General features: G+C 34.6%; 2 protein-coding genes across 16 annotated transcripts in view; both read left to right on the top strand.

Moving 5' to 3' along the window:
• Positions 1–13002, top strand: part of LOC126718979 (ureide permease 1-like) — a 164049-nt gene that overhangs the window by 67647 nt on the left and 83400 nt on the right. For 8 of the 15 annotated variants that reach the window (XM_050421437.1, XM_050421435.1, XM_050421436.1 and 5 more), the window contains 4 exons: positions 502–545; positions 634–737; positions 978–1352; positions 1530–2044. The exons of 1 other annotated variant lie outside the window; for it this stretch is intronic. In XM_050421437.1, coding sequence (XP_050277394.1) covers positions 502–545; positions 634–737; positions 978–1352; positions 1530–1682 — 676 coding nt within the window. In that variant the 3' untranslated portion in view covers positions 1683–2044. Of the gene's footprint in view, positions 1–501; positions 546–633; positions 738–977; positions 1353–1529; positions 2045–13002 lie in introns of those variants that run through there. 6 more of the 15 variants (XM_050421429.1, XM_050421426.1, XM_050421427.1 and 3 more) reach the window with 4 other exon arrangements.
• LOC126716485 (histone H3.3-like) lies at positions 7919–8861 on the top strand. Its single transcript, XM_050417304.1, has 5 exons — positions 7919–8062; positions 8300–8375; positions 8465–8557; positions 8672–8759; positions 8852–8861. Exons 1-5 carry the CDS (start codon positions 7991–7993, stop codon positions 8859–8861), a joined length of 339 nt encoding a protein of 112 aa, XP_050273261.1. The 5' UTR covers positions 7919–7990.

Raw genomic sequence — 13002 nt, 5'->3', positions numbered from 1 at the left:
GTTCATTTTCCATTCTCTTCTGTTATTTCCTTTTGCCTGTATTTGTTCCCATAGAAAACTTCAGAAGAAGAATACAGTTGTTACATTGTGCTATGTTAATGAATAATGAAGCAACTGCATAGGACTAAATGAATAAGAAGCCTAGGGACAGCCCAATTTATGATAAGCAGCTGCCAATAATGCATTAAAAAAAAGTACAAAAACCTCTAACTTAATGAAAGAAGCCTTTTATTTTTCCATTTGGGGAGACAATAAATTTGTTGAGAAGTATGTTCTGTTTTCTTGAAAGGAAGTGCAGCTGTTAATTTTCTTTCTTAATGCTTATCTTGATGGTTGTTTTTCAACTAATCTTTGTTCTCTCTAAGATTTTCCTTGCTATGAGTTTGTTAGGTTAAGGTCATGTTTTAGTAAAATTTCAATTGCATCAGGAAATCTTTTCTTCCTTCTTACGCATTATGGATTATAAAACACTAATGCTTCTACAATTGAACCTTTTGACAGAGGTACAGGTTTTTCCACTTCTAAAGAAACACTTACAAATGATGGTAACTCTCTAGACTCTTAGTTTTCTAGCTTTGGGATTCCTTCATTCAATAAAACTGTTAACTTTCTCTCTCCAACATGGGACATCAGTAGTTAGAGAGAGTGATGTCGAAAATGGAAGCAGTTCTGCAGACAAGGCCAGAGCTGGAACTGCAGGTTTCCTCATAGAACTTGAGAACAGAAGATCAATTAAGGTTGGCAGTTTTGATTGATTATGGATAGTTTTAAAATTTTAATCTAGAATTATGGTATTTTCATTTATACCTTCCAACGCACACATATTCAATTTGGTCCCATCATACATAAAGTTATGGATGATGACTGCACTGAACCTACATCTAATTAGTGGCCCACCCCTTGCTTTTTAGAATGAATTTCGTGCATCCATAGACAAAATATCTTTGGATTTACTGGTTATAATATTCTAATTGCAGGTGTTTGGTAAGAGCACTATAATTGGACTGGCCATAACATTCTTTGCTGGTATTTGCTTCTCTCTATTCTCACCAGCGTTCAATTTGGCAACAAATGATCAATGGCACACTTTAAAGGAAGGGGTTCCTCACTTGTCTGTCTATACTGCATTTTTCTACTTCTCAGTTTCTTGTTTTGTCATCGGCATCGTTCTAAATATCATCTTCCTTTACCACCCTATACTAAACTTACCCAAATCATCCCTTAAGGCTTACTTGTCAGACTGGAATGGCCGAGGCTGGGCCTTTTTGGCTGGGTTCTTGTGTGGGTTTGGAAATGGTCTTCAATTTATGGGAGGTGAAGCAGCAGGATATGCAGCAGCAGATTCTGTTCAGGTTAGCTTTATTACCTATACAAGTCAGTATGTGGATACGTATTGTTACATACAATTATGATACTGATAATTATATGACATTTTTTACTAACATACGACTGCTTAGAGACGCGTGCCTATCACACATGCATGTTTACCAAATTCTCAATGCACATATCAATTTTGCGGTGATACACAGGCACTTCCACTTGTGAGCACCTTTTGGGGCATACTTATCTTTGGAGAGTATCGGAGATCATCACGAAAAACATATATACTTCTTGTCAGCATGTTGTTTATGTTTGTTGTAGCTGTTGGAGTTCTTATGGCATCATCAGGGCATAGAAAATAAGTTTGCAGTTGGGGAAGTCATTGTCTGGAAATTGTATAGAACATAAATTGTTAAAATAGTTGACACAGTTGTGAAGATAGAAGACATATGCTGTTGGTTGGTTGAGACGCAAAAATGGCCATGTACAGTGTCACTGTGTCATTCCCAATATTCAACTACAGAATTCTCCTTAGTCATCTCTTTAAAAAGACACAAATTGGGGCGAGGTTGATGATTATAGTAAAGGAAAATTGCAATCAAATTCTTAATGTATCTCTGTTAGCATGCAGTGGCTGGTTTAGACACTGCCAATAACTGTAACTTAAATCTTTATTTCTACGTTTTTATATTTTTCTTTTCAATATAATAAGTGAATTGCATAATGTTCTTTATTTCAACCAATAAAAATAGAAACCCCCTCCCCTTCTTACCTCCTCTTATTTTGATCTTTATAATATGTGTTGTGAACCGGGATAAAAGAAAGATAGATTATTCAATTCGAGGTGACTAGCCTCTTAAACTTGAGGGAAAAATAGATTTTTTTTGGTTAATTTTCTGCTTGATTGTGATTAATGCATTCAAGGTATATAAATAACCAAGAATGAGATAATCTCATTACAATCTAATCCTAAAAAATAGGAACCAACTCCTATTTAAATACAAATTGAAAATAAAACAAAACTAAATAGAATCTAAAAGAATAGCCTAATATGTAATCGGATAATTATTTAAACTTTAGACTTCATCAATTTGAATTGGTAAGTTGCTGGACATAACAATATGCATCATATATATATATATATATATATATATGTTTTGAAAACTGGACTTTCATTAAACTGAAATTGGCATACAACAGAGCAAACAAACAACAGAGCACAAATAAAAGGAAAGAAAGAGCAAAATAATACACAGCATTAAACTAAAATTGGCATACAAGAGAGCAAACAAACAACAGAGCACAAATAAAAGGAAAGAAAGAGCAAAATAATACACAGTTAACATTTAGCTCTATCTAACAGTAACACATGCCATATCATTGGCAGCTCTATTCCTTTCCATTGTTGAGAAGATCCAGATGTCTTAGTTATCTATGCAAGCTCATGTGCGGCTCTGTTGTAGTCCCTTTTCAGGTGTCTCACTTTCCAACTCCTAAAGGACCGAAGCAGCTCCAAAGATCCTTGGATGATCATCCCAAACTCACCATTGCAATTGTTCTCATTAATAGCGTCAACTACCCCAATAGAATCGAACTCCACAATAATTCGTTGAAGCTCCATCTCCATGGCGAACCGGATTCCTTCATCCACTGCAAAGGCTTCTGTGACAGCTGCCCCAAAATCCCCATTCAAGACCTTGCAAGCCGCAGCTACAACCATCCCCCTACTATCTCGAATAATCACACCAACAGTGGACCTACACCCAACCCCAGCCGTAGCACCATCTACATTTATCTTGTAGATTTCTGGAGGAGGCGCTGCCCACCCAACATCTGGGGCTTCTTGTTTAACATGACTATACACTATAGCATTTTTGTAGTCCTCTTGTGTGCGCACCACAAGGTTCCAAATATGAGAATGGGGACTGCTTTTAGACTCATGAACCACTTGGTTCCTGTTAAACCAAATGGCCCACACAGTGGCAAAGTGAGTTTCAAGGTTGATTGGAGAACCAACATCCAATATTTTCAAAGCTAAGTCCACAAGGCACCTGTTCTCAGCCAACAGATGTATTGGACAACTTTGCCAATTCCACCATACTTCACAAAGCTTATCACAATAAATTAAAGCATGACTAGTACTTTCAACAACCTTCTCACAGAGAGGACATTCGACCTCAACAATTAGACCTCTCTTTGCCAGATTTAGTCTAGTAAGCAGCCCATCCATACAAGCCCTCCAAGCAAATATTCTGACTTTGGCAGGAAGCTGGAGTTGCCGCACTTTCTTTCATAAGCGAGTCTTACCATCTCCGCTTGAACACTCACCCACCTCAGAATTCTCCACAATAGGAAATGCAACATAATATGCACTTTTAACAGAGAAAACTCCTCGTTTGTTTCCTAACCAAATTATGCTATCTTCTGGCAAGTTATTGCTGAGAGGGATGTTTAGGATTATTTCAGCCTCAACAGGAAGGAAATACCTCTTAACCACTTCCACTTTCCAGTGCCTTGTTTCTTCATCGATTAGAGATGACACCATTGGGAAGTCTCCAATATCTTGTTGGGGGGAGCAAACTTTGTGAGTGGTGGGAGTAGGCAGCCACTTGTCTTCCCAAATATGTATCATCTTTCCATTGCCAACCCTCCACCTTATACCCCTATTAATAACTTCCAAGCTGTTATAAATGCTTCTCCAAGCATAAGAGGGGCTGCAACCAAGCTTTGCACCCAAAATATCACTATAGGGGAAGTACTTAGCCTTGTAAATTCTTGCAAGCAGCAAGTTTGGGTTTGTCAAAATACGCCATGCCTGCTTCACAAGCATTGCTAAATTGAAAGCTTGTAGGTTGCGGAAACCCATACCACCATCTGATTTTGCTTTGCATATTTTCCTCCATCTGACCCAAGCCATTTTTGCCTCTTGATCTCTCTGACCCCACCAGAAATTTTTCTCCATTCTTTCTAGATCCTCACATAGACCCTTTGGTAGTTGGAAGCAACTCATAGTATATGTAGGGATTGCCTACATGACTGCTTTAATCAAAATTTCCTTTCCCCTCACAGAAAGCATTTTTTCTTTCCACTCGGAGAGTTTTTTTCCAACCTTCTCCTTTATTTTTGCAAAAACTTGATTCTTTGACTTGCCTATTACTGATGGGAGTCCAAGATATTTTCCTTGCCTTAATTCTTGCATTGGCCCTAGAATTTCCAGGACCTCACCTCTTGTTTCAATAGGAGTATTATGGCTAAAGGTCACCGAAGACTTATCCATATTGATCTTTTGCCCCGAGGCAGCCTCAAAAAGCTCTAGAATTTAAACAAACTTGCTAACTTCCTCCCTATTAGCCTTATAGAAAAACAGGTTGTCATCCGCAAAGAATAAATGTGTGACTCTAGGGCAGCCCCTACAGATGGACACTCCATTGAGAAGATTCCTATTACTTGCATCAGATATAAGGGTAAAGAAGGCTTCCATACAAAGAAGAAACTGATAGGATGATAATGGATCGCCTTGTCAAAGTCCCCTAGTCAAAGAGATTCTACCATGAGCTTCCCCATTAATCAACACAGAGTATGTGATTGTTGTTATACATTTCATCACCCATCCAACCCATTTCATATTTTTTTTCATCCTTTCTTTTTCTTCAAATTAGTTTTACTTCCATGCTATATGTTTATGATGTTAGGATGTGTGGTTGTGATGCGGAAATTAGTTGATCATATGAAAAGATAAAACTTGGTTACGACTTCTTACGTATTGTATCTTAGATTCTCAATTAATTTCACTATGTAGTTGCATTAATTAACAAATCACATGATTAAATTTAATTGTTTTTAGTTTTTACAAAAATGTGCTGCATTAATAAATAATGAAATATAGTGACATCGTTGAATATAATGGGCGAAACTAAGGCACAATACTTAAATAATTTTTCCTAAGTTTAACTGATATGAATGTATAATTATTCCTAATCTATATTGGCATATATCATATTAACCCCATACAATTAAGATTACATTTCTTTACAACACATAATGCAAAGAGGTTATGATATGGAGGTGAGGTGAGATCGTGAGAATTTGAGTGAAAACTCATTGTGAACTTCTTATTTGAGAATGAAAATGATTGAATGTTCTATGTTTTCAGAGTGGAAAAACAAAACCCGTAAAAAAGGATAGGAAATAATATAAATATATATATATATATTATTTATGGATTTACGCCATTTAATTTTAGACAAATTTATATAGTATGAGGCGGATAATTTTAATTTTCGCTTAAATCAGTGATATATATTTTTGTTTGTATATACGGTGAATAGTCTTGTATGTATGAGAACAAGACCAAAAAAAAATCATTATTTTTAATAAAAGTAAGCATTGAATTTTTTTTCTCTCTCTCTTAATTATCTACCATTCATATATACATATTGCAACATATTTCATGGTATAGAATTCCATACAAGTGCACCCTTTGTATAGTTTTTCCCCCATATATATTAGTTATTAGCGTTTAATTTGTTAATTTTTGAAACTATAAGATTTAATACTTTTTTCTTTTATTTTCTTAAGAGCACCGTTGTTCTAACTAAATATTTTCGTAGGTTAAATCTTTAAATTAATTGTCTCATAATTTTTTTTATAAAAAGTTTTAAGCATTCACTCTTAATAATTGCTCTTTATTATCAAACTAAAATACTTAATTAATTTTTAATGTTGGAGGGAATCAAACCTCAAATCTCTTATTTCATTGTTATCTATATTATAAAAAGGATTTTTAAATTTTGGAGGGTCATGGCCCCCACCATAGTGGAGTTCCACCCCGCCAGAAAAGTTTAGATAACTCAAGATAATTTTATATAGTGATTAGCCTCTAAGCATGCGTGTATTGTGCGTGCTTAGAAGCTTTTTTTTTTTTTTTTTTTGGTAAAGTTTAATAATTCGCATCTATTATAATTTGAATTTTTTTTTTCAAATAAATAAAAAGAATAAATTTTAAACATAATGTTAGGTTCTAAGACTTTAGAAACTAATGTATTAGAACTTGATTTTGTAATATGTTGGCAAACCATGATCAAAACATTAGAGTCTAGGTTTAGGCTGCTCAAATTGTGTTTATTTGTAAAATTGGAATTAAGTGATTGTAGAATTTATTGGACTAAATCTGCAAGGCTCAATCGATCGAAAATTAGACTCGATCGATTGAATCTCGTGCATATTTATTTTTCTGCAGAAGTTCCAATTCAGCCCAAGCCCATGTGACATATAGGGTTTTATGTTTTACTCCAAGTATAAAAGAAAATACCCTAGCTCCATTTTAGAAGTCTTTTTGATGTGCTGTGTGTTGAATCTCTTGTGAGATCTAGAGGTGTTTACCTTCATACACACTTAGGATTATCAAAATCAAGATTCATGTCAAGAACTTGGTGATCGCTTCAGTTGCTGCATAAAGAACTTAAAAATGATCTGAAATCTTTGAGTAGAGTCTCAAAGTCACAAGTGAGAGTACTTGTGGTTGCAGTGGATCAAGGAAAGTAGTCCATATGGACTCGGAGTTGTCACGTGGTCGTGGTAGTAAGTTTTCTACTCGAGGTAGCAATAGGATGTTAGTGGTCTAAGTTATATTGTACAAACTTCAATTTTTTCATAGTGAATCTATTTTATCTTGAGAATAGTTAGGTTAAATCATCCTCAGGTTTTTTACCAGTTTGGTTTTCCTAGGTTATCATATCGTGCATTCTTTATATTTCCGCATTATTTATATGATATGATTTTCTTGTGTTAACCTTGATCTAGATAATTTATCTAAGTAATCACATAGCTAAATAACTAGGTTAAACAACTTGTATTTTAAGGGGTCTAAAAACGTACACATAAGTAATAACTATAATTTTTTTTTTTACAGGTGTAATTTCTTTTTTGAACATGTGTTTAAAAATGGTATAGTGATATAGAGAAAATTTTGGGTAGGAAAATAAGACAAACATGAGGGGAAAGAATGTTAAATTTTAGTTCTCTTAGTTTTTTATTTTTGGCGAAAACTACATTTTCGTTCCTACATTTTCACGTGATTCTCACTTTGGTCCCTATCTTTTATTTTCACCGCTTTTAGTTCCTATTTAGAAAAATGTGTCTCGTTTTAGTCCTTTCCATCAGTGCCCTAACAACAAAGTCTTACGTGGCAGACGAAACTATTAAAATAATAATAATAAATTTTATTTTGGCATTAAAAAATGCCACGTCAGCATCTAAATAAAAAAAATTAATTTATTAATTTTAACTAAATTAAAAAATTAAAAAAAGAAATAAAAACCAAAAATCACATGAATTGAGATCTAAGTGTGTCTTAAATAAGAGCAACAAGAACACAAACCCAGATTTAAGAATACAAAATTAAAATCCAAAAAATTCGAACAAGCTGTGTTTATTAGACATTACTTTTAATAAATTTGCTGAAGTGTTCATTACTCTCGTCTGAAATGGTTAGAAGGCTTCAAAAATTCATGCTATATGATAAAGTTGACATAAATTGCAGTATAAAGAAGAAGACGAATTATTTTCATCGAATCCCACATTCACATCCAAATCTCAGATTCTCTTAGAAAATCAAAGCCTTAACTTCTTCTTCTTCGCTTTTCGTTCTCTGATTCCGATCTGAAGAGAGATGGCTCGTACCAAGCAGACTGCTCGCAAGTCCACCGGAGGAAAGGCTCCAAGGAAGCAGCTTGCCACTAAGGTGTGTTTCTTTTAGGGTTTTCTTCTTAGTCCAATTCTTTCTTTCAATTGAAAATAACTCTTTTGATTTTCTCTCTAGGAAAATAAAATTGCTTAATTTCTCTCTCTTTTAGTGAACTTTCTTTGGAAACAAACATGACTCAGGGTTTTGGAATTGTTCTTGAATTTAATTCCGAGAATCATATAAATATGACATTAGGGTTCTGAATTTGACTTTATTTTTGTTAATTTTGTGAAGGCTACAAGGAAATTTGCACACACAACTGGTGGAGTGAAGAAGCCCCATCGTTATCGTCTCGGTACTGTTGCTCTTCAGTAATTATTTTTTTCGAAAAATTCAAACATTTGTAATTAGATCGTTTATTTTCTTTCGAAACCCTAATTTTCTTCTAGATTTTAAACAATGAAATCCATAAGTACCAAAAGAGTACTGAGCTTTTGATCCACAAGTTGCCCTTCCAACATCTTGTTCATGAAATCGCACAAGACTTCAAGGTTTGTTTATATCCTTCACCTCTATTTGGTTGTCGAGAAAATTGATCTTATATGTTTCTCTTGTTCTCTTTGTGCGAATTGTTGTTCTTATATGAAATTCTCTTTGTTTCCCGAATGGATTTGAGGTTCCAAAGCCATGCTGTTCTCGCTCTTCAAGAGGTTGTAAAGGCTTACCTTGTGGGTCTTTTTGAGGACACCAACCTGTACATATTTCCTAGTTTAGTCATTCGTGATTTTTGGATTTTAATTTTGTGTTCTTAGATCTAGGTTTGTGTTCTTGATGTTCCTGTTCAAGACACACTTAAATCTCCATTCATTGATTTTTGGTTTTTATTTCTGTTTTTAATTTTTTTTATTTAGTTAAAATTAATAAATTAATTTTTTTTTTAATGTAGATGCTAACATGACATTTTTTAATGCCAAAATAAAATTTATTATTATTATTTTAATAGTTTCGTCTGCCACGTAGGACTTTGCCGTTAGGGCACTAACGAAAAGGACTAAAACGAGACGCGTTTTTCTAAATAGAGACTAAAAGCGGTGAAAATAAAAAATAGGGACCAAAGTAAGAATCGCATGAGAATGTAGGGATGAAAATGTGGTTTTTGCCTTTATTTTTTAAATTGGGGGTGAAAATGTTTGTTGAAAATGTTGTGAATATAGTACCTCTCTTTACTTTTATTCGGATGAAAAAGGAATAAAAATGACTAAATTTTAGGGAGTAAAAAATATGAATGTGAAGGAAAGAAAATCCTAAATTTTAGGTCAAAGAGAAAAATCCTCATTATAGGTAATATAGGAATAAATTTCCAAATTTTGGTTTTCCGATTTCTTTATTAATGGATTTTGGACTCTTATCTTGGATTAATTAAAAAATCGAGGATAGAATGTCAAATGGATACCACAAAACGTAGTTTTTTTTTTTTTTTAGAATCCCGTCTAGGCGATCTTATTCATTAAATGACAAATCAGAAATTACAAATGGACTAACGTCTAGTGGAACATGCTCCATCCAGACTAATATAGGAAAAGAAACAATTGCTCTCTTGACCAAAACATGAGCTGCATTATTGCCCTGCCGCCTAGTGTGAGAGAAAGAAAAGGTTCTAAGGGAACCTACCATAGACACTGTCTTTTACAATTTCACCAATGGATGAGTGACGCCAATTTGAAGCCTGCAATGCCCTGTAAACCACCTCAGAGTCGCCTTCTAGTATTGAGGAAGATAATCCCAACTCCATAGCAAATTTTGCTGTTCTTCGTGCAGCTAAAGCCTCCAACAATTCCACTGAACCCGGGTATAATATTTTTTCAGCTAAGGCAGCGATCACCTCCCCCCTTGCATCTCTTACAATAACTCCAATCCCCGCTTCCCCTGACTCGGTGAAAACAACCCCATCATAGTTCGTCTTATAAATGCCTTCCACTGGAGGTTGCCATTTAGTGTTTTCCTTAGGTTGCTTCATTCTGGATGTCAGACATTTAGCTTGATAGTCCAAGAGGTAAATTTTTGCAACTTCGAAAATTTTTTCACTTGGCAAACCCTTCTCGTTTAATCTCAATCTATTCCTGTGACTCCATATGAACCATGCCACCACTCCGAACAACTCCAACCTCTGAACCTGTTGTCCAAGCATATTTATCAAGTCTTGCATGTCACGAATACCAGGGTGCTCTGTTCGGACCCAGCTGAAACAGGGGGCCCACATGTGACTGAGCTTCTCGCACTCCCATAACACATGGAGTATGGATTCTTGCTCCGTTAGGCAGGCGTTGCAACGTCCATCGTCTATGATTTTTCGTTTCTTCAGATTCTCCTTTGTTGGCAAAGCATTTGAACAAACACGCCATAGAAATTTTTTTATTTTATTAGGCACCTGAAGCTTCCAAACCTTTTTCCAAAAAGACTTCTGTTGCGTTGGGTCTGAACTTGAGGCATTACTAGCATCTGCTTCCTCACATAATTTTTGATAACCAGCCTTGACTTAGTAATTCCCATCTGGACTATTAGGCCAAATAATTCTATCGCATTGATCCGTCCAACACAGGGGAATGGCTTTGATCCGGTTTGCCTCAAAAAGTAAGAAATTCTGGTCAACCATGTTCTGATCCCATGAATGTGTAGACAGGTTGATGAGAGCAGCAACCTGGGCACCATCCAACTCTGGCCTTCGTGTTGAGACAATTTTTGCTGATCCCTTCCTTGGCAACCAGTTATCCTTATATATGTCTATGCTCCTGCCATTACCTATTTTCCACCTCATGCCCAAAGATATCACCTTCCTCGATTTGAGGATGCTTTGCCAAGCATAAGATCTCGTGGCTACTGATGCTTCAAAGATTGACCCCCTTGGAAAATACTTTGCTTTAAACACCCTATAAAACAGTAATGATTGATCCTTTAACAACCTCCAAACTTGTTTTGCCAACATTGCATCATTAAACCTCCCCAGGTCTTTGAACCCCATCTGTCCCTCTGATTTTGGCTTGCAAAGAACCTCCCATTTCTTCCAATGGTATAATTATTTTATTACTTTTTCTTTTTTCCCTTGACCATTATTATTTTTTTAATATTATTGTGATGAATGTATCTAATAATAGTGGTATGATGGAAAATTAAAATAGAAATAAAATAAACAATCATACATAAAACACAAAGATTTACATGGTTTTGGCCTTAGGCCTACATTTACGCACAATTAATATCAAAGAAATAGTTGCACTATGGAGAGATTACAAATGTAGCATAACGGACCAGCTAATCAGGGGATCTAATGATATTTCTCCTGAATCTATCCAATAATATAACATCAAATCTGTAGCTGGACTTGACACATCTGTATGTGGGGTTATCTCTCATTTCCAACAAACTACCAAATCTTTTATCTGCAAAATAAAAATATAACAATGTCAAGCTCATAACCTTAATCCAAACCCTAGATAATAGTCATAATAAAGAAAATAATATAGGGAAAACAAAAAGAAGATATATATATATATATATATATATATCAAGAAGGAAAGAAAACAATATGTCAAGAGGGTAAGAAAAAATACATATAAAGCCTATAATAAGGAGGGATAACAAATTAAATTCTAAAATTTCATAAAAGAATAAAATTAGTCCTTATAGATTGCAAAGATTATAAATTAAAAGATTTCAAATAATAATAAATTAAACCATTGATTTATATGCAAACTTCATATTTTAATTTGTTACTTTTGATATTATAAGGTTTAATTTTTGAAACAATAGGATCTAAATCAGATACAATTTAGTAATAAAATAAAAATAACGTATAAATATTTCGTTATAATGTAGAAAATAATATAGAAAAAAAGAAAAAGAAAAAAAAAGAAGATACAAAGAAAGAATGTCAAGAACTTAAACTTAAACCAAACTCAATAGTTTTTAAAACCTGAAAAATCATTTCAAAAATACCCTAATATGTCAAGAATATATCTATATATATATATATATATATATATATATATTTTATGGGTCAGGAACATAATCTTAAAACATTAAAAACCAAGAAATAGGGGGAAAAAACCCAAAAATACTATCATTTCTATAAAGAAAATAATAAGAATGATTCTCCATCAATGATATCTAACTTCTACTTAGGGTTATAACATATTATTTAAACCCTGATTAAATATTTTAAATTTTAAATATTCAAAAAGGAATATATATATATATATATATTTTTACTTCAAATGATAGAATTATATTGAAAAGAGGAAAACAGAATACATGTTGAGTAGAGTTGTGATTTGCTTTTGTGTTAGAACCGCTTTCCTTCTTCCTTGTGTGTATGTGTTTGTTTCTCAAAAAAAAAAAATACATGTTCCTACACCTGGAGGTTGTACAAGGATAGCCAACACAATGGAATGCAACCCCAGGAGAAGCAAAAAAAAAAGAAAAAGAAAAGGAGAGACCAAAGCTCATAGATTGAGTCCCGCCAAGGCCAGCCGTTGGTATTCTTCGAGTAACGAAGTTGCCACTCTTAGAATGACAGTGGGGTGAATTTGAACATGCTCAAAGTGAAATCGATTTCTAGCATTCCACAGTGACCACGCAATCATTGCCCAGTTCTCCAATTCCTTTACATCAAGCCCTTTCAACCATAGCTCTAGCAAGAAGGTAGAAACTAGCTACTCTTTCCCACGAGCCAACGCCCAGACATTGCGAGCAAATGGACATTCCCACAGAATATGGTGTCGCTTTGTCCACAAAGAGAGCACTGTGGGTCGATTTGAATCTTTCGTCGCAGAAGGTTCACATGAGTAGGGAGAATGTCAGAGCAAGCCCTCCATAGGAAATTTAGAACCTTTGGTGGAGTGTGCAGCGACCACAATTTCTTCTAAAAACCTCTATCTTGATGAGCTAGGGAATGCTCTCCTAAGGATGGACTGTGTAGGCGGAGAACCAGCTGGTACGCT

The sequence above is a fragment of the Quercus robur genome, chromosome 3, assembly GCF_932294415.1.
Source record: "Quercus robur chromosome 3, dhQueRobu3.1, whole genome shotgun sequence".
Classification (NCBI taxonomy): Eukaryota; Viridiplantae; Streptophyta; class Magnoliopsida; order Fagales; family Fagaceae; genus Quercus; species Quercus robur.
The sequence above is the reverse complement of the archived record's forward strand: the minus strand, read 5'-3'. Positions and strand labels throughout refer to the sequence as shown.

Coding starts and splice junctions, on each gene's coding strand:
- LOC126716485 (XM_050417304.1), top strand. CDS start 7,991: ATGGCTCGTACCAAGCAGACTGCTCGCAAGTCCACCGGAGGAAAGGCT. Junction 8,063..8,299: donor GGAAGCAGCTTGCCACTAAG/GTGTGTTTCTTT, acceptor AATTTTGTGAAG/GCTACAAGGAAATTTGCACA. Junction 8,376..8,464: donor TCTCGGTACTGTTGCTCTTC/AGTAATTATTTT, acceptor AGATTTTAAACA/ATGAAATCCATAAGTACCAA.